The 20616-nt window shown below is 45.8% G+C and overlaps 1 protein-coding gene across 2 annotated transcripts; it reads right to left on the bottom strand.

Moving 5' to 3' along the window:
* Positions 1 to 1742: 1742 nt before the first annotated feature.
* Positions 1743 to 7590, bottom strand: SIX2 (SIX homeobox 2). 2 transcript variants are annotated; one of them, XM_007060580.4, is made up of 2 exons: positions 6571 to 7590; positions 1743 to 2893 (listed from the first exon to the last, which is right to left on the bottom strand). In XM_007060580.4, exons 1-2 carry the CDS (start codon positions 7128 to 7130, stop codon positions 2590 to 2592), a joined length of 864 nt encoding a protein of 287 aa, XP_007060642.1. In that variant the 5' UTR covers positions 7131 to 7590; the 3' UTR covers positions 1743 to 2589. The 2 variants fall into 2 exon arrangements, with proteins under 2 accessions (XP_007060642.1, XP_043399717.1); XM_043543782.1 differs by having other exon boundaries at positions 1744 to 2893; positions 6565 to 7489.
* Positions 7591 to 20616: the final 13026 nt, after the last annotated feature.

Genomic DNA, 20616 nt, shown 5'->3' on the forward strand with positions numbered 1-20616 from the left:
ACCCCTGGTAGTTCCCTGCACCCAGAGTACCCCAGAGTCTGCTTCTCTGCCTTCCGCTACGCCCAGGGTCCCATCTCTGCTGAGCTCCGCCTTTCCCACCCTCCGTCTGCCGCCCTCCCCTCCTTACACGCTCCTCTTTTCTGCCCCCTTTCCCCTCCTCCGACCGGCCTTGTACCCCTCAGTCCCTCTCACACTCCACCCCACCCCTTCCCCAGTCTCTCACCGCTTCAGCTCCCTCTCCTCGCAAAGGGTTGGAAAATACATGCCTGAATGTGTGTGAGAGTGTGTGTGTGTGAGAGAGAGCGAGAGAGTGTGTGTGAGAGAGAGCTAGTGTGTGTGAGAGAGCGAGCGAGTGTGTGTGTGTGTGAGAGAGAGTGAAAGTGTGTGTTTGAGAGAGAGAGAACGAGGGAGTGTGTGTGAGAGAGTGTGTGTGTGAGAGAGCGAGTGTGTGTGAGAGAGAGAGAGAGAGGGAGAGAGAGAAAGCAAGTGTGTGTGTGAGAGAGCGAGAGCGAGTGTGTGTGTGTGAGAGAGAGAGAGAGAGAACGAGAGTGTGTGTGTGAGAGAGTGTGTGTGTGTGAGAGTGTGTTTCTGTGAGAGAGCGAGTGTGTGTGTGTGTGAGAGAGAGAGAGAGAACGAGTGTGTGTGTGAGAGAGAGTGTGTGTGTGAGAGTGTGTTTCTGTGAGAGAGAGAGCGAGTGTGTGTGTGTGTGAGAGAGAGAGAGAGAGAGAGAGAGAGAGAGCGCCTGTGTGCGTGTGTGCGTGCGTGTGTGTTGGAGAGGGTCTGTTAATATTCCAGCTTCAGAAACCAAGCCGTAGTGGGACTCTTCCCCCCTAGGGGCCCGGCCCAGGACGCCTTATGCAGGCAAAGCTCCTGCGGGGATCAGTTGGGAGTGTTGCCCGAGCAGGCCCACACGATGGCTGCTCAGAGGATACTGGTGGTTGTGGACTCCCAGCTGTCTCTATGTTGGAGACACTGCCCTGCAGGAAACCCCCAAAGTCTCCCTCTTGGGGGATGAGAGTGAACGGGGAGGGAGAGTCGATTACCGTAAAGCGATCAGATGTTGCCCCACCCCAAGATTTAAATCGACTCTTTCACTTTGGCTCTCCTGCAAGTCTCCTGTGACCATCCGACGGGGACGGGGTGGGCGTAGTCAAAGACCCTTCTCTCATCAGGGAGAAAGGGACGGAAAAATGGAGAAGGGGTACGGGTTGCGCCTCTGGAGTTTTGCGGTTACAAGACTCAGATTAGAGAAACTGGCGCTCATCTTCTAGCAATTGCTCTGGAAAGGCCCCGTCAAAGAATTGCAACTAAAAATGACTACGCTGCCCTTTCAGACTTTGTGCCTCCAGTCTTCTAGTCAAAATAGTGTCACACCAAGACACTACGTTACTGATCTGCTTTCAGAGTAATGGGAGCTGGAGGTGCCCCGTAAACTTTCCTACTTGTAATTTGTAAGGGAGGCACCTTTCTCTTTGATTAAAGCAACTTGGTCCTTCGGTACATCATTTAATCTTATCAAAATCCCACGCTAAACAGACAAAATTCCTTCAGACAGTGGCAGATCAGCTCGCATGGGAACAACAGGCTCAGACTCAGAAATGGGGTTCGAACGAGCAGTGATGGGGAAGGTACCACGAGCTAGAACGCAGCACTAAAACTGTGCGATTGGCTTCATCTGGTACTTTAGAGGCTGGGGCAAACCGAAAGCAACCTAGATGCAAATTAAGTACTGCACACTGGGTTAGATTTCTAAATTTTATTATAAAATAAAAGCAGAAATATTTCCCAAAGAACGTATTCACATAATATAAACAAAACTAAAGTCGAGTGACTCGCGGTTGATACGGTAGTTTAGGTCTAAAAATGAGCAGCAATTTTTTAGGGCCCACGTCTTCCCCCGTTTGAGGTCGATGGGATAATTTAGCATTGACTTCAGCTGGGGGCGAGGATCGGGCCACTAGTTCCTTTCCTACCCAACAAATGGCGAAAGCACCACACGGACAAGGCGAAAGAAGCTGGCTCTCTGCACAGCGTCAGCTACAAGGAAGTTACAGAGTCTACCCAGAGCGCGTGTTGCTGCTATAACTTGACTAAAACGGTTGTATTCTTAGTTGTAATTGTACATTGTACACCTGCCACGGATATATAACTACACAATAGGATAACGGGAGCGATGGGTGTCTTCCAAGGAGGCATGTAAACAGCAACCGTACGCTCCCCCGAAATACAAGGTGTCTTATCATACACAGACAAGACTGCTCAATTAAAATTCCAAGAGATCTGTGAAGTTAAGGTTGGAAAAAATAGTTACTACATAGAACCATATTAGCACTATGCTTAAATCACAAGTCCTGTCCTATCGAACAGTCCATATGTCTGAAACCAGCTTTGCACAACCCTTAAGACTTTGTCACAACAGAACTGCATACAGTCTAGTACAGTACCTTCCAAACAGCAACAGCCAGCCAGCCAGCCATCCAAAGAGGGACAACAGATCCACTAATGAGTGTGTCATCACTTTAAAAGTTTCAAATGAGATTAAAAAAAAAAAACACGAAGGGCTGTGGTGAGGGGAGCGTGTAAATAGTTTTAAGACCCAAGGTCGACCAAGTTGGAGGACATGGGGTTGAGAATGGAGTCCTGCAAACTATGATGGTGCATAGGGTCCGCACTGGGTACCGGAATGGCGCTAGGACCTTGGGGGTGACCCAAGCCGTGGAGCGGCTGTAGGCCTGGGTTCGAATTGAGCAGTAAAGCTGGGCTGGAAGAAGTGTGATCAGGGGTCCCTGACGGCGTCTTCTCGTCTTCTGAGCTGCCCAAAACTGTCTTATTCCCGTTCATTGAGGCTGAGAGCGGATTGTGGCTGTTGGAGTTGGAATTCTCGTTGTTTTCCCTATAGGAAATAGAAAAGGGAGGGAGATCTTAGAGTGGAGAGGACACAGCAGTGAGTAACACTGGAGCTAGATAGGCAGCTGCAGGGACTGCAGGATGTGGGCTCACAGGGGAGACAACTGGAGGGTAACTGAAACACACAGTGCTTTTACAAACTCTGCAAACCTTAAAGGCCTCTTCGTCTGGCACAAAGGTCTAAGGTCTGCAGAGCTTGTAAACAGAGTTTTCTACTAGCCCCGCAGAAAGTGTCGCTTTGACAACACGTCATTTTCTCCATCCATCTCCTGCAAAGTGTTTGGATATCTTTGGGAAGGGGGGGACAGGACAAGGGAAAAAAAGGGGGGGGGCATTTCACTTTAAAATCACTCCTGGAGACAGTACTTATACAAGCAGAATTTCATCCACGCCTTCTCCTGGAGAGGCAAAACAAACTCAAATTGTGTTCTCATTAGTCTGTGCAGATCAGCCTTAAATGGTTGGGTCATCTGGATAAGTCTTGTTTTTGATAAAATAACTCAACACCTCGACTCCGTTTTTCCTCCGGAAGTTTGAAACCGAAAATGTATCCCAAGCATGTATAAAAGAAGGCAAGCGAACAGAACTAACGTGCTTATTTCCTACAAGGAAATATCCCTCGTAACTGCATTCCTCTATTTCTTTTACTGGTCGAAATTAGACTGAGAGCGCAAATATACTGACACATAATGGGAGCCAAATTTTGCTCTGCTTAGCCACAAGAACAGTCTCTTTATAAAAGAGGCAACATTATCTCAGAGAGAGAGAGAGAGAGAAAGAGAGAGAGAGAGAATATGTATCTCACATATGTATATGAGAGACAGAGAACTGTTAGAATCTTCATGACCGTGGCAGTGGTGAACACTGGGAATTTCGCGATGGGTTTCAAAGTTTTGTATTTGTTACTTTGAAAGTTAGAGGCCAAATGCGGTATTGATACACAAGGAAAAGGCCCCTGTAGGTTATGTACTGCCCTCTGGTACAGTGGTGTATTTATACTTAAAGTTTATGTATGACAAAGGGTCCAAATCCTTCAGGTTTTACTGGGCGAAGTTAAAGGATTGCCTTCAGTGTAAGCTAGTCTCGGCAAGGGCTGCAAAATGTGACTGGAGACACTTAGTACCAAAATAATAAAATTAGAAAAGAAAGCTCTGTTTGAAGAAGTTGCTTGACAGAATGGCAATCTCACGAAAGGTCTGTTTTCCGACGCCTAGAGTGTAATGTTAGGTTGAGTGTATTTTTCTATGTCAAAAAACTTATTTGTCTCTGGAGACCTTTAAAATTTGATTCCTCAGAAATGAAAGGAATAAATGTAACCTTCATTTCCTTTGGATATTTGAAGGTGAGTCCCTCCTATCAGCAATAAAAGGATTTCTGACATCTCGTAAAACCAACACTTACGGGGATTTGAAAGAAAATTAAAGCACTAGCACGTTTGGGGAAATGTATGAAACAAATCTGTCCAGAATCCAAACCTTATTGAATATCACAGCTAAGCGTAAATCTAATCAGCTGTATGGGGTGCTTAACATTTCCCAAGCACATTCAACAGAGACTAAAAATGAAGTCACCTTTAAGCCATTCCGCGAATGATCTGCAGTAGATTTTCAAGACTTTTAATTACCAACACCCCCAAAATGATCAAATCCTTATGGACTTGCGATTTCAAATGTCTTGTGCATATAGACCGAAGTATATATTGTGAATTTGGAACCCTGCATTTCGCTTCCCGGACAAGCTTCCAATAGTGCATAGGAACTATTGGGGGAGAAAACACCCTACAGTACCCACTATCCTCATACCCACACATTAACCGCTGTCCGGCGATTAATAGTTTCTTCTCTTCATCTAATACAGAAAATATCACTTATTTAAAGTACCAGAAAATCCTACACCTTATGCCTGCGGAGCATCCATTTGTGTAGGGACGCAAATTGCATTTTAATTAACAAGATAGGAGATTGCCCCATTAAATATTATGTCCAAGTTTCCTGCTCTCAGCCTGTGTCTGACATTAGGAACAATTTCACCAAACACTATTTACAGTGTGGAGACCAAATTCTGTTCTCCGTTACCCGCACCTTCATTCCCCTGAAGTCAGTTAGATGGCACCGGGACAAGTGAGAGAAGAATGTGTCGATGAGATCGGATTTGTCCCGACAGAGGTGCAAAGCCCTGCAAAGCGTTACAGGGGCAGGGCTGCATTTAGGCAAAGAAGCCACTATTTTCTGCTTCTAAGAAGTACATTTTGGGGACACTTTTTTTCTAAACCTTTTGGCTCTGCTTCTAAAGGTAAAGCGTAACAATGTAAAGGTAGAGCCATTAGGTTTAACATTGTTTTCTGAGTGTGAATAACTGTATCTGGATGCTCTTAAGCTCCAGAGAACATGTAAAAGATTCTAGTCCTTCCTCCAAAAGTAAACAGAAAGGATGAATAGAGAGAGGGCCCGGTGTCATAATTTAAGGGAACCTTTGCTAACACATGAGGAAAAAAGTATTTAAACTCTCCAAAACCCCGTACATAGGAAATGTTTGGGTGTACATACAGAGTGTTAATGTGTTGGCTGCATAGACCGTGGTGTATATATCGATGCCAAGGCCTACGGCGTGAGATGTAAACCTTTAGAGGATTCGCCCAGGTATTTTCACGGCTGGAATATCTCAATCACAGTACTTCCACAGAACTATCTTTACAACAGGATACCCGTTTGAAATATGGGAGCTGTAAATGAGCATACGGATGGAAAAGCAGCCAGCGCAGGGCTGGGCAACAGCGAGTTTTTCGCATTATTCGTCCCCATTCAGCCTCATGAAAAGCTTCCCCTCTATCAGAACCTGGTTCAGGTGGATGCACCCCCAGACACGGTTCCTTTGAAACTTCAAGAGCATTAACATTTGCTGAATAAAAGAGGCTCCTGTCACTTAAGTCTATAATGCGGGGCTGATGAATGTCCCTGCTGATCGCCAGTTAAAAGTATCTCACATGAGATACCTTAAGTTTAAAAGACATAAAGTCCTACATGAAATGTGCTGGAAATAAGGTCTCCACTGGGGGGAGGGGGGCGAATACACGCTGGTCTGTATTTGTGAATAGATTTGTTTATTTTAACTGACCTTGTATTCTTTACTAACTAGGTGTTATTGGTCCCACTCTCCCTTATTATAGTTTTCATCTTAGCCCTTTAAAATCCTCTGAAGTGGACCATTAAAAGCGCATTCACAACTTATTTTTCGTGGGCGTCAAAAATAAAATAAAAAATCAAGGGATATAAACGCGGTGAACGATTATACCACATCAAAACTCTCAGTCTTTTTGGTTAGCGGTGTCACACCCAAATTGAAGGGACACGAAGTGCAAACGAGCAAATAATAAGGACGCCTTCTTTGCGTAAGGGAAGTCAGGGCCCTGCGATGTTTAAGGCCAGCGATCGTCTGGGTTTCCCAGCTCGGCCCTTTTCAGGACTTGAGAAAATCAGAACTCAGCGGCCCAAAGTAAGGGCCCAGTCCCTGCTCGGGGGAAAGAAAAGCAAAAGCTCGCAGTGACTTTGGTGGGGGGAGTTTTTGCCTGGGTACAGACCGCAGGCTGCGAAGGGGCTGGGCACAAGGGTAGCTAGACAAGCACCGGAGACAGTAGCCGTGCGAGAAGGGGGTACTTACTCGTACCTTTCCTTGGCCTCAGCAGCACGGTCGCGTTGCCTCCTGTTTTTAAACCAGTTGCTGACTTGGGTGGTGGTGAGCCCGGTCGCCTCGGCCAGCTCCCTCTTCTCCCGAGGGGACGGGTAGGGGTTGTGGGCATACCATTCCCGCAGCACGCTCCGGCTCTTCTCCTTAAAGCAGTAGCTGGTTTCCTCGCCGTCCCAGATGGAGCGGGGCAGGGGGAACTTTCTGCGGACCCGGTACTTGCCCACTGCCCCTAGGGGTCGCCCCCGCAGCTTCTCCGCCTCGATGTAGTGCGCCTTGAGCCAGAGCTGCTGGAGCTTGGGGTGGTTGTGAGCGGAGAACTGGTGGCTCTCCAGGATCTTGTAGAGCTCGCGGAAGTTGCCCCGGTGGAAAGCCACCACGGCCTTGGCCTTGAGGACGCTCTCGTTCTTGTGGAGGTGCTCGCAGGCAGGTAGGGACCAGAGGAACCGCCCCAGCCTTTCTATGTTGCCCCCCTGCTGGAGCACTTCGCAGACGCAGGCCACTTGCTCTTGGGTGAATCCAAAAGTGGGCAGCATCGACATGGTGGCCTTTCCCCCTCCCCGATCTAAATCATCGGACTTGTACAAAGCGACCGCATAGACCTGGACGGAGAGACCGCGAGAGAAGCACCAATCATGGATGTATAAACCCACCCGAGCGGCTACTTACGCTCCGGCACAAGTCACAGCTCCGCTCTGCAGCCGGCAGCCATCGGCAGCTGAGTGTAAACAGGATCAAAGGCGGAGACGGAACGTGAAAACTTTTTTGTAAGTCCAAGTTCGGAGAGTAACTTTGTGCCTCTATTGTCTGGTATCGGCAGCGCTCACAGTGGTGGTGTCTTTCCTCTCCCACCCCCACCCTCCTCCGCCGGGTTGGGATCTCCCTTTTTTTCGCCCCCCCTCCCCCTTCACTGTAGGATTCAACATAATATAGTGGTTAAGTCCAGCTCCCCCTCTTCTCTCTCCTTTCTCTCCTCCTCTTCTCTCTGTTTTTTTAAATAATATTATTCTAAGCTGGCATGAAAAGTGATTATCCGCGCTCTGATTGGTCCAGTTATCTGACCCGGGGACTGCCAGGAGAAGACAATAGTTTTAGTCAAATTATTTGCCATGGTGACGCTGTCAATCAGAGGTAACCTGATCTGTTTTGAGGTGGCTCCCCGGCTGGGTTGACAGATTGCTCTGATCCACTCAGAGGCGGCCCTGCGAGCTGAGATATTAGCAAGAGAGAGAGAAAGAGAGAAATTTCCGCTGTGATTGACGCAGCAAACACCCATAGAGGGAGGGAGGGCCCGCCAGAGAAAGCGTTCTGGCCACAGACTCTCACAGCGGGGGCGCTGCAGCACCAACATGTCCCCCAGCACTTCTGTCGTTGAACCCTCCTTGCAAGAAAACTCCTGCGAAAGTCTGAACGCCTCTTACAGATCGCTCACATTAGGTAAAACATTTGAGGCAAAATTAATCCATTGTTTGGGATCGGGAGGAAACTGGGTTCTCGCTGGGTGTCAACTGCCACCAGGGGGTTCTTTATCAGTAAGATTTGGGGTTGTTGTTGTTTTAAAGTGGGTAGTTTTATAAATATTAAAGGTCCCATAAGTACAATGTCGACCCAGTTTTTTTGAACCATGATCCCATTTACACACTAATTAGACTTAGCCCCGGGGGGCTGGGAGCGAGGAAATTATTATATTGGACTCTGAATGACCATATATTTCAAAGTCAACTATCAACAACTTGGAAAATGAAGTTCCAGTTTGTGATAACTTAATAGCAGCAATAATTTCATTCGGGTGTATATATTTCTACTTTAAAAGCGGGGGATGTTTATACATCTAGGGCTATGTTATGTACCCACAAGAAGTACTAAAGTTAAGGGTAGAAGACACTTTCTAAAGCAGATCTTCATTTCCCTTGGGAGTCTTCATTAGCAGACTCTTCGGGGCATGGACTTAAGTCTTCACATATTTTTGCACATCTGGCTACCTGAGGGAGCTTAGATACATGAACTAAGAATAGATGTAAATTATCCACCGTAGAAGAATAACTTGGTCAGATACATGAATAAATGTAGGTTATATACTTCCAGGCACTCACACACATTTCCGTATGATTTTAGTAGTTGACAACTAAGCCACTTTTTAAGGTGCAGAAGATTCCCTGTCTGGCCCAGCTCACTTCCAGCCGGAGTAATCTCCCCAGGGTGTTATTACTCGCAATACTTTATTGCACCAAAAGCGGGCACTTTTCAAGGCCATTAATCTGTTCTCCCTTTCAGGCCGTTGGGGAAAGCTCCTTCCACGCCATCTCTAACCCAGCGTGTGAGTGGTCTCCGCAGTGGTGGGCTCCCTCAAGGACAAATGGTTAACGCAGATTGCTCCCACCCCATCCCTTGCCTCGGTGATTTAGGTGACGACCGAGGAGAGACCCAGGAAACCCCCCCCCCCCCCAACCCTCACCCCATCTCTCAGTCCAACCCCTCCGCGTTGAGGGGAAGTGGAGTCCGGCTGGCAGGTCGGGATGAGCCAAGGAGCAGGAGCAGTGGCGGCGGCCGGGAGGCCAGCCTGGAGCCGGTTTTAGGCCCGCCGGGACTGGTGTATTGGCCTCCCGTGAAACTGACGGGTGGACCTGGGAAAGCGATGCTGGCGGGTCATCCACAGCAGCTCGCCGGCGGCGCCGAAAGGCCAGGCTAACTAACGCGCTGGGGGAAGGGGCGGCAGCGGGGTCCGGCTCTGAACCTGCCCTTGAGCCGCACAGGGGAAGGAGAGAGTCCACCAGCTCCGTGCAGAGTGCAGCCAAACTCCTGCTGTGCCCCGGGGTGGATCGGCTCCCGCGGCGAGCCCTGGGTGCACGCCACGCAGCCGCCTGGGTCTGCAGGGCGACAGCGGAAAGAAGACGCGAAGCGGAGCGAGCAGAGGATCTTCACTCATTTTAACAACATCCCCTGTCAGGAGGGGAACCTGCTGCTCCTGCTTTAGATCCGTGTTCGTCGCTCTCTTTTCTGCGTCCCCTGCGCTTTTATTTCTATCATACGCGTGGACAGGAGCTGGAAAGTCCGTCTATTTTGACCTGTGCGATATTTTCAGGAGGGTTATAGTAAATAGGGAATCCACAGCAAACGACTTTAATTTTGCTAAATCACAGAACGTGAATGCAAAATATAGGCTTCATCTATAGGGTGAAATAGATCAAATCCGTTTAAAACAAGACAATGGGATTTTAAAAGAACCATTTCGCCAACTTTTTTTTTTTTTTTAATTTGAGCACTCCACAGCCTGAGATTAATACGATGGCAAATTTTGCAGGATTCAAACTGTGTTTGTTGGCAAACAAAAGAATTCAGAGGTTACGGTTTCCTACTCAGTCTAAATGTCTGTGTCGCTTGTAATACAGGCTGTATCGTAAAATCATGAGATAGTAGGATCCATTTCCAAATGTTATTCAAAACAGAACAGGAACTATGACTGAAACACACATTCTCCCCCGCCCCCCTTACACACACAGAGCGCGAAAGCCTTTTAAATGAAAGAACATGGTATTATTTAGCCCCTTCTCCTCAGTTAAAACTTTCGGAAAAAAATAAAAGAACTGGAGAGGTCTTCTCTCCTTCCATTTCTGTTGTTGCAAATTTATGAGGATATACCTGACTTTGCTTTCCTCTGCTTGAATCTTATAACCACAGCAGCTGAATTTGAATGGGGAGCAGAGAGCAGCTGTTCACCCCAGCCGGAAGGGAGATGTCAAACCCTGTTGTATGGACTTAGAGCTAAGAAATTCTCTTCTTTAGCACCCTAAAATGTGAGTACAGAGACTACACGCAGGACCCTCCATAAGCACTTTCACTTTACATTAAGCAGACTGCCCTTTGGATGTAATGCGATTTCATCTCCCAATAGGTGTGGAAACGTAATGCAATTCTATTGTTAAGTGGTAAGTATCAGCTTGCATTTAAACGCAATTGCAAATTAGTGACGTGTATTTAAAATGTGCACAACCGTGTTTGGTTTTCAGAAATCTTCATTTATGTTGGAAGAAATCAGCAGAAAGATAATACCAAAACCATCCCATCAGGTAATTAAAACCCCCATGATTTGTGAGACTCAAATGAGCAGAATAATCCTCTCTGTATTCTCAAATGAGCTCTTTTGTGAAAATATATTTTAAAGCAACATGCACAACCAAGAGTGGGAAAATATCACATAGCCGGTAACAGAGTAACAGCCGTGTTAGTCTGTATTCCCAAAAAGAAAAGGAGGACTTGTGGCACCTTAGAGACTAACCAATTTATTTGAGCATAAGCTTTCCTGAGCTACAGCTCACTTCATCGGGTTGTATGCGTGTAGCAAAAGTTAGGATTTAGCCAGTTTATTTCAAATCTCTTTCCTTGAATCGCTGACTCTCAATGGCTTGGAGGTCTTCACATTTTCATTCCAACCAGACATTTGGATGTGTAATTAGCAAAAAGTGCTTTTCAGAAAGGATACAAAATTGTGCATAATAATCATTGAACACAAAATATTCTATTAGACCGTCAGAGTGTAAACAAGTCACTCTGAAATGTGGATATGCTGGATGAAGTAGAACGATCTGTATTATCAATACGCTGCTTTTCTAATCAGTCCCCGAGCTAGTTTGCCTTCAAGCACCCGATTACGTCACTTTATAGAATACATTTATTTTACATGAGCCGATCTGCGGTAATAAAATGATTGCAATCAAATAAAATGAGCTACAAATACTGCAGCTATTTCAATGCCAGCTTTTCTTCTCGGTGATGCCTACATCACTTCACTTTAAAAGCTAATATTTCTATGAAGTTGCAAGCCTCTGATATTTTCTCTGAAGACATTAACTTATTCACTTGATCTCCTATATCGAGCAATAATACATTTTTCTGCAAATATTTATACTGTATATATGTCTCGACATCTATTATCTATATCTATTATATACAGTGTATCTATTCTATAGTAGATTACTCTAATATATAATAATATGTAGGTAAATAATATATTACTATATATAATTAGAAAGCTATAGTTAGACACAGATAGATGTAGGTAGATTTATAGATAGAGCTATCACCATAGAATTCTCTTGCTGGATGTTTGCAAACTTTTAGAAAGACGTGAAGAAAATAATATATATCATTAGTTATATTTCTCAATAACCTTTCTTTTTGTATGTATGGATAGAAAGAAACTCTCTTGGGAACCTTTTAAACTAATAATATTCGGACTAGATGAACGTGTAGGCAAAAAGCCACAGGTATACCGTGTAATTTACATGTACGAGGAGGAAGAAAACATACCCAAATAATTTCCGTTCAGGGTACTCTGACTCAGGTTTTTAAAGGATCAATTCCATGGACAGGGCCACACCCTGCCATCAATTGTTAAGCATAATTCCCCTTACAATCAAAGGGAGAGACGTGCTAGAAATGAATAAGAAGATATTGCTTGCAATATTTACCGTCCGACCTTTGGTTTCTTTCTTATGAAACCGAACGAGCTCGGCCAGAATTTTGGGCTTACGTTGTTCAAAACCTAGGAAAATATATTTGCCTTATTTCTGCTCTGTCTCCAAAAGCCTCCTTGTACACTTCTCAGATTATCAGGGCCCGGTCCTGCAGTCCTTTCTCTGGCAAGACTGCCCGTCAAATTCAAGGGGGAGTTTGGACTGAGCGGAATGGCCTTCGAACTTGTCTTTTTTCCGCGCAGGTCTGTGCCATTAAAGGGACAGCTGAGATCCTGACCCCACTGGAAAATCAAAACATGTCAGAGGATCATTGCCAGGAACTAAATAAAACCAAACACAATAGGTTGTTGTTTCGTGTTGTTTTTTATTTATTTCTGTACAGGAAGAATTCAAAGCTTTTGCTACGCTTCAGTGTTCTGTTCCTTAAGGGGACAAGGGGGTTTAGATATGTAGCGGGTAACTCGATTATGCTAACAAACGTCTCTTGAAAGAAGAAGAAGGCTGTTTAATCGGGGGGGGGGGGGGGGAGAGGATGTGAAACTGGATGCTTTTGGGGGGCTTGGTGGAGGGGGGTCCGCGGAAGGATGAGACCACGAGCGGCGTTTTCCCAATTTAAGCGAACTGCCATTGTACATTATTATCCTTATTTTACAGTCAGTATCCTTAGCCCAAGGAATGCACGTTTCTGGTGCAGGAGCTCAGCTGATCCTTTCCAGCGCACAACTGCCTAGCAGCAGGATGGGATGACTAGGATGGCTGAACACAATGCCTTAGTGAAGCGTGGGGCCTGACACAACGCGACCAGCTAAGCTGGCCCCGCTGAACTCATGCTGCCGTGGCTCCGCTCTCCCGTAGGAAATGAGACCCCGGGAGCTCGGGCTCGCTCTTCTGAACACAAGGCAGAGTAACCTCCCGTGAAACCCGACCGCCCCAGGTTAATGTGGTCATTCTCGATTAGCTTTTTATTAGCCCCTTTACAATCTCGGGAGGAGATGGAAACACTGGAACACGCGGAGTTCACGGGTTGTTATTTTAGCCCGGCTTGCCAGAGAACCAGGAAAAAGCCACCCACTTTACCTAGGCGAGGCTGGTCGGCAACAACCAGCGAGGCGAGGGCCCCTCACGCCCTGTGCTCCTGCACCCTTAGCTGAAAGCACTCGAGCTAAAGTAAAACCCCACCACCCTAGAGCAGCAGCTACGGACTGGGTATCATCCAGCTCCTGCCGTGGTTCAAGGCAGGCGCCCAGCTCTAGGAAACATGCCTCATTAGCTCGGTACCCAATGCCTACGGTTACAAACGGCCGAAGGAGAGTCTCTCTCAGCAGTGTACCGTGTCACAGAGAAGACAACAACAACAACAAGAAGAAGCAGCAGCAGCAGCAGCGCATATGGTTAAAATGAGGAGAGCCCGCTTGCTGCCTGGGGGGATTGGCAGGAACCCGCCCGGAAAGCAGAGCTTGGAAGCGAAGGTGCTGGTGGGCTTCTCCAGGCCGGGCAACCTGAAGCAGCGACAAGGATCATCTGACAATGTTTGTAAACGTCTTGTTTCCAGAGATCTTCTTGATCAGAGCTAGACAAGGTTGGTCAGAGCCCGAGCAAAGACTCTTTCCTCTCTCCCCCCCCCCCCCCAAGTTGATGAAGAGAGATCAGGTTTCTTTTAATGGCTGCCCCCTATTTTCACAGCCTCCCACAACTAACCCATAAGCCTGTTTCCGCGACCTCAGTTAATTCCATTGATTATTCCAAGATGACGAGGAAAGCAGGAAGGTTGTTGACTGCTCTTACTGATTCAGGGCATTTTTTCTTAACATCCACATCTCTGGCTCATGGCGTTTGGGGATTTCACTTTAGAGTACTGTAGGACTAGAAACCCCTGGCAGCTTACAGTTTTCAAAGACTTGCTCGTTATATTTCAAACTCCCTGCACTGTCGATCGGCGGGGGGGGGGAGCATATTATAAAGTCCATGCCCAAGTGGTGTGGGTAGCTGGTTTGAATTGTGTTTACCAGGGAAGGTCAGGACTAGGAGGGCTCGCTATTCCATGGTGAAAATGGGCTTGTGCAGGTCAGCTGCTGCTATGGACCCCCTTCATAGGAAGGGGCCACGCAAGCAGTGGTTCGCACTATTTACTCTTTTTTCCCCCAGCTGAAAATGCCACATATCCAGAACGAAAACAATAAACCGAGGACCATGGGTTCGCCAACAGGCAGATGATGCCTAATACCCTGGATAACAGAGCCGGTTTGGGTACCCTTGCAGCAATCGGCACACTATCTAGGGATTGCCTTCTCAGCAGTGGGATTTCACAGATAGGTTAAAAAGAAAGGAGGACTTGTGGCACCTTAGAGACTAACCAATTTATTTGAGCATAAGCTTTCCTGAGCTACAGCTCCGATGAAGTGAGCTGTAGCTCACGAAAGCTTATGTTCAAATAACTTGGTTAGTCTCTAAGGTGCCACAAGTCCTCCTTTTCTTTTTGCGAATACAGACTAACACGGCTGCTACTCTGAAACCACAGATAGGTTGTTTCCCCCTTTCCTAACATCAAATATTGAGAGGAGATATAGCTAAAATGTTGCTTTAGGTGATAGTAGGAGCAAAAAGGAGAGCGCAGATTGAGACAAAGATGTAAAATAGAAGATATGGGCCTTATTCAAACCTGGTCTGACTCCAGCGGAGTCAAGGGAATTGCATTTGCTTACATCCCTGCTGGGTTTGGCTCAGGTTCCCTGCCAAGGACTTCGATTATTTCTGCAAGTCTGGCTTTTAGTAACATGGTTCTATGAAATGACCCCTCGCTGTCTGAGCAGGATTCACGCCCCCCTCTTCACTCTCCCCACATTTAGGCTCCTCCTTTGTAAACAAAACTTGTTATAGTTTGATTTTCTTTGAAAATCTAAACTGAAAATGAAATGCTGTGAATAAATTACAGTACAGGTGGGTGGGCAGCTGCACACACAGCATCTGCCTGTATTATTATATTGTTATATATATAATATTGATGACATTTTATTTGCGTTACCAGGGACCAGCCATTTTTATCTCTCTGTACAGTGACATGTATGTGTATGTCAAATATGAGAAACATCAACATTTATACTATTACTAACGGTAATACATTGGTAGGAGCACACTCATTCCCCTCATTCACTTCAAAAGGAAGAAATATTACCAAAGAGGCTATCTTTAAATAAAATAATAATAATAATTAATACATAATAATACAAATAATCATCATCATAATATTTTTGAGTTCCACCTGGTTTTGACATTGGCAGCCCCAAGCTGTGTGCAGGCAAGTACAGTGCATTCTGTCTATTGCTTCTCAGCAGTCCAAAATGCTGAGCTACATGCCTTGCTATGCTGCATGTTTCCACTTCCCTTTCTGATGAGCCCCACAAGCTCTCCAGAGTCGGAATCTCCAGGGATACTACCACTTACCTTGTCTCAGCCTGGTGACTGATGCGGAAAAGGGAAAGAAGCTGGGAAACTTACAGCCTGTTCCTGTGGATGTCAGTGGCAATTTCTCTTCCTCTGTACAAAATAAATAAATAAGCAATGCTCACCCTAGCTCTAATCCTGCAGTGGTGCCCAGGCATGAGTCAGCACGGAGAAGACCATTTACGTGAGTCCCATTAAAGGACTGGGGCCTATGAGGATCCCGCACTGAATGTCAGTGAGTGTCACTATAGTGAAAACAAACCTTCCTCCCAGTTCTGCCATATTCTTCAAGAGAAAATAATTAAATGTCATAACAGCATAAAAACAATCAATACCATTACAGAGAGTTTAAATTTAACTTTATTATGAAAAAGCAGTGTCCCTTTGTTCAAAGAAAAATAATCCAAACATCTGCCTTACATAAAGGATCGCAGAGCTGATATCACCTATCCTTGCTATAATGATGCAAGATGGCTTTTTGGAGGTCAATCTTACTGCCCATCCATGCATACAATTCCAAGTGAGAGCTGCGGAGGTTCATCATCTTGCAGGATCATGTCCTAACGTAACTCATGTCCCAGTCTTGCAATGAGCTCTATGCAAGAGTTTACTCACATGGTACTTGTAGGGTCAGGACCTAAAGCACACTGAAGACATGTGGAAATAGTTCATTTCACTGTAAACTGAGTCTTCATAAATTCTGATGCAGAATTCTGGGTTTAGTATTTCCACAAACATGCAAGCCATTAAAATTCTATAGGACTGAGAAAAATTAAAATACAAAACAAACCCCTTCCCCAATGTACAAGAACACTACATATCAAGTCTAGTTTCACCCTTCAGCTCTTTTTCTTCTTTCTGAACACTTTTTATAATTTGTCCATCAGAGATCAAAAATGATTAAATCACAATGATTAACCCCCCCCCATGTTATGTATAAAAGAACTTGAGAAAAACTTAATAAGAAAAAGTCTTCTGCTTATTCAAGATGAGAAAGGTTTTAGATTTAACATGAAAATGGATTTCTTTAAGAAAGTAAGGGGATGTTTATGCAGTTTATTTGTCATGCACTACAATTATCTGACTAAGATTTAGAGAAAAGATGCATGAAAGCATGTAATAGTTCAGAGCTGATCCACTTTCTATTTCGACATTTGCAGTTTGTGAAATTTTTGACAATACTGTATATTTTCCCTTTGTGAATAAGCACAAATTGCTTCAATTCCCTCTTTCTTAGGTTGAGTTTTTCTCCTTCATTTGACCCTCTCCCCCACATCTTTCTGAAGCTGATATTCTTGAATCAGCTACAACTTAGGTCTTGATGTTTAGGGTTTATTGATGTTTATTACCTAGGAAAACTATGGAATTTATACACATTTAATAGATAACAACTACAATTTTCACCTTTCACCTTTTTTTTCTTTTAGTCTCAGGTTGTAACCCTGTTCTCAGTAGTGGTTTGATAACATTGAAACATAAAGAATAAATATTAATATATTAACTAGATACATATGAACACCATTAATTATTTCACCGCAGGTTATTTTAGCAGAAAATCTAGCTAACGTGCTCATGCTACAATCTCAAACTACCTCCCATGCTTTCCCAAGAGCTAACAGCTGAGTGACCTGAAGTAAGTCACTAATCTCCCTTGACTAAGGGCTTGTCTGTACAATGAGTTAGTGAGCAGCAAGTTGGGGTGTAAATCTATCTCTGAAGTGCTCCAGTGTGTCACTCACAAACTGTCCATGTGGATCCTGCTGCCGTGCACTAAAAGTCCCTAGTCCACTTTGACGTACTGTGCATTGGGGAACTTCTACAGCACTACAATGTGCCATGCACTAGCTGTCCATGTGGATCCTGCTGCTGCATGCTAGAAGTTCCCCAGTGCATGGCATGTCAAAGCATTCTAGGGACTTTTCGGGAAAACAGCAGGTTCCACATGGGCAGTTAGTGCATGACACACTGTAGCGTTGTAGATTAACACCCCAGCCCGCTGCACACTAACTAGTCATATAGCCACGCCCTCAGTTTTCCCACCTGTAAAATAAGGATAATACTTACTGACCTCAAAGGGGTTTTGTGAGGATTCATTATTTGCAAAATGCTTTAAGGTCTTGGGCTGTCAGCACTGGAGAGGTGGGAAGTAGTATTAAGTTTCCTAGTATTTAGTGCTTCCACTTCTGGTCCCTTCTAGAAGTGGAGAGGAAGTGCCGAGGAGCATATTGTTGCCCCTTTTGGACCTAATTGGCTAGTCAAAGTTCAGGGCCCTGGGGATGTTCCAGCTGAGGGTAGAAATTGATGGAGGCTGGTATTTTCTTTGATGTAAGCTTGTTTATTTACAAGGCATGTTCAAAGTCCTGCTTCTCCATTGTAAGGCAGTCACGGCTGTCCCTCTGTCCGTCTGGGAGGGAGGCCACGTTCCCTTGCTACAAGTCCTCCAGAAGAGCACAGTTCAGGGGGGAATTAGCATCTGGGTCTCAGCAGGGTAACATATACTGAGTCTAGGAGCCCCGGTCCTCTGGCCAGGCGGGGCACCAAACAGTCAGAGGGCTCCAGCCTACAATCAGGGTAGAGCAGCAATGTCTATAAGCCCCAGCCCTCAGGCAGGGCGGGGCAAGAAGCAGTTAGGAGGCTCTGGCCAGTGTTCAGGACAGCGCAGTAACAAGTCTATTAGCTCAGGCCCTCAGATAGGGCAGGGAAGCAAAGTCAGGAAGCTCTGGCCCGTAGTCAGGACAGAGCAATAGTAAGTCTATATGCCAGGCCCTCAAACAGGACAAGGCAGCAAAGTCTATATGCCAGGCCCTCAGACAGGGCAAGGTAGCAAACGGTCAGGGGTCCTGGTTCTGGGGGACCTCGGACAAATGCAGGCCTGTTGGTCTATGGTGGGGAGACTGCCACCCAGAGGTGGAGTGGCGGGTGTAGGGGGACACGGGCACATCTGAAAGTACCACATCCCAGCCCGGAGCAGTGGCAGAGTGGTCTGCCACTGGGTCATTGGGGAAATCTGTCTGCAACACACTGGCCAGCTGTCCATCATAGAATATCAGAGTTGGAAGGGACCTCGGGCGGTCATCTAGTCCAACCCCTGCTCAAAGCAGCACTAATCCCCAATTTTTGCCCCAGATCCCTAAATGGCCCCCTCAAGGTTTGAACTCACAACCCTGGGTTTAGCAGGCCAATGCTCAAACCACTGAGCTATCCCTCCCCCCTCAGCAACACAGCAGAACTATATTTGCCTTTCCTGGGCTACTTCCTACACTTCCGTTTGAGGGGGAGTATCTGGGTCCTGTCTCACTGGTCTCACTGGGATAAATAGCTAACAGCAGCTTCAGCAGCAACTTGGTGTCTCCAGCGACCAGCAGCTCTGGCAGTCCCGCCACATGTCGCATGCCGCAGCGGTTGCTGTTGGGTCCCAGCTCCAGCAGCAGGTGAGAGACATCCTTCTCTTCTGGTGGCCCCTCTCCAACTGAGCTGGAGGGCCGGCCTTTTATGCTTCCGATTTCTGTCCCACCCCTCTTCGTCTGGTGGGGATGGTGTGGATGTCCTGGCTCTGCCCACCAGGGGGCAGTCGCAGCTGTCCCTCCATCCATCTGGGAGGGAGGCCATGCCCCCCACATTATATCCATACACAGGAGGATCCAAGAACAAAAGGAGCAGTTTCTTAGCTTAGAGCTTCACCCCTCTTTAGCCAGCACCAGATCCATAAGCTCTCTCTCTAGCTTTTTTTCAGAGTCATACTGTGCTTACAGGCTGCTGCTTGGTTTTCTCATTTTTTGCCTGTCTCCCTCCCTATGTGTGAATGCAATGTAATTTGTGTGTCTGAAGGCAGAACACACATGGACGCGCGCACATCCCACCCCTCTGCAAAACCCCTCCACCCACTCAGTCCAAAACTCCCAAGTGGGTCCACAACCCCCATTTTTCTTTGGTAGGGGGCTGGTGATTAATTTATCCTGACAGTTATGTTAATTGAAGGGTGCATTCCCATCCAATCTCAAAGAGGTTTATGATTAAAAATAAATAGTGAACTTTTAAACAATCAGCTTTCATTCAGTTTGAGTTTCTAGGGAAAAAACTGAGATTGATTCTTTCATTCCAAACTGATCCCAAACAAAGAGCAAAGTTACAAAATAACATACAGCACAATAATACAACAGACTGCAAACACTGATCCTGAGTAATTACTCAGATGTGAAGTTCTATTCACTCCTGTAAGGAAAGTATAGATGCTGTGACCATGAGCAAGAGTAAGAGGGAGTCCATGAAGAATTTTACAAAGCAAGAGGGTAATTTTGACCTGCATCCTGAAATTAATACAGTTGTTTATAGATAAGGGCAACATGTTCATATTTATTTGTAAGTGGGAAGAAGTAGGCAGGCAGCAGCATTCGACACATGTTGAAGGATTATGGGGAACAAGGACTTAGAGATCATAGAGAAGAAAGTTGCTATATTCAAGGTGAGAGGAAAGGAAGGCAAAAGCAGAGCTGAGCAAGTAGCCTACATGGAGGCTGTGGCATTGTAGGTGCATTAACATGTGCAGGAGAGGAAGGAGAGGGAAGAAAGTTCAGGTTCAAATATGATGCCAAAGTTCTAGATTGAAGATGCAAATTGGGGGATTTGAGTCAAGAAGAGAGAGCTGTGTCTGGGGATGGTTCTCTTGCCCTAGAGCAGGGCTTCTTTGAGACACTTAGCTAATGGAAGTCGAGATGAAGTCATGAATTTACATGGTCAAGACAGACAGAAAGAGTAGACAGGAAGGAGTCATTAAAAAGTTGAAAATATACACAGTTGAGCAGCAGCATCTTAAAAGAGGGAGTTAAGATTAAAATAGACAGTGATCCTGTGTTATGCAGGAGATCAGACCAAGAGGATCATAATGATCCCTCTGGTCTTAAAAATCTCTGAAATCCTCAGCTATGCCAAAACTTCCTCAAGGTGGGAAGGAGCGTGAATTTACTTTATAAAACATCTCTATGCTTCAGAGATCTCAGGGTGCTGCGAAGAGGCCAAATCATGGGCTAGGATTTGGCCCAAGGGGACTGAGAAGAGAGGAGAGAGATAATGGTGTAGAGAATGGGATTTGGGAGATAGGGTTCAGTTTCCCACT

This window comes from Chelonia mydas, chromosome 3 (genome assembly GCF_015237465.2).
Source record: "Chelonia mydas isolate rCheMyd1 chromosome 3, rCheMyd1.pri.v2, whole genome shotgun sequence".
Classification (NCBI taxonomy): Eukaryota; Metazoa; Chordata; order Testudines; family Cheloniidae; genus Chelonia; species Chelonia mydas.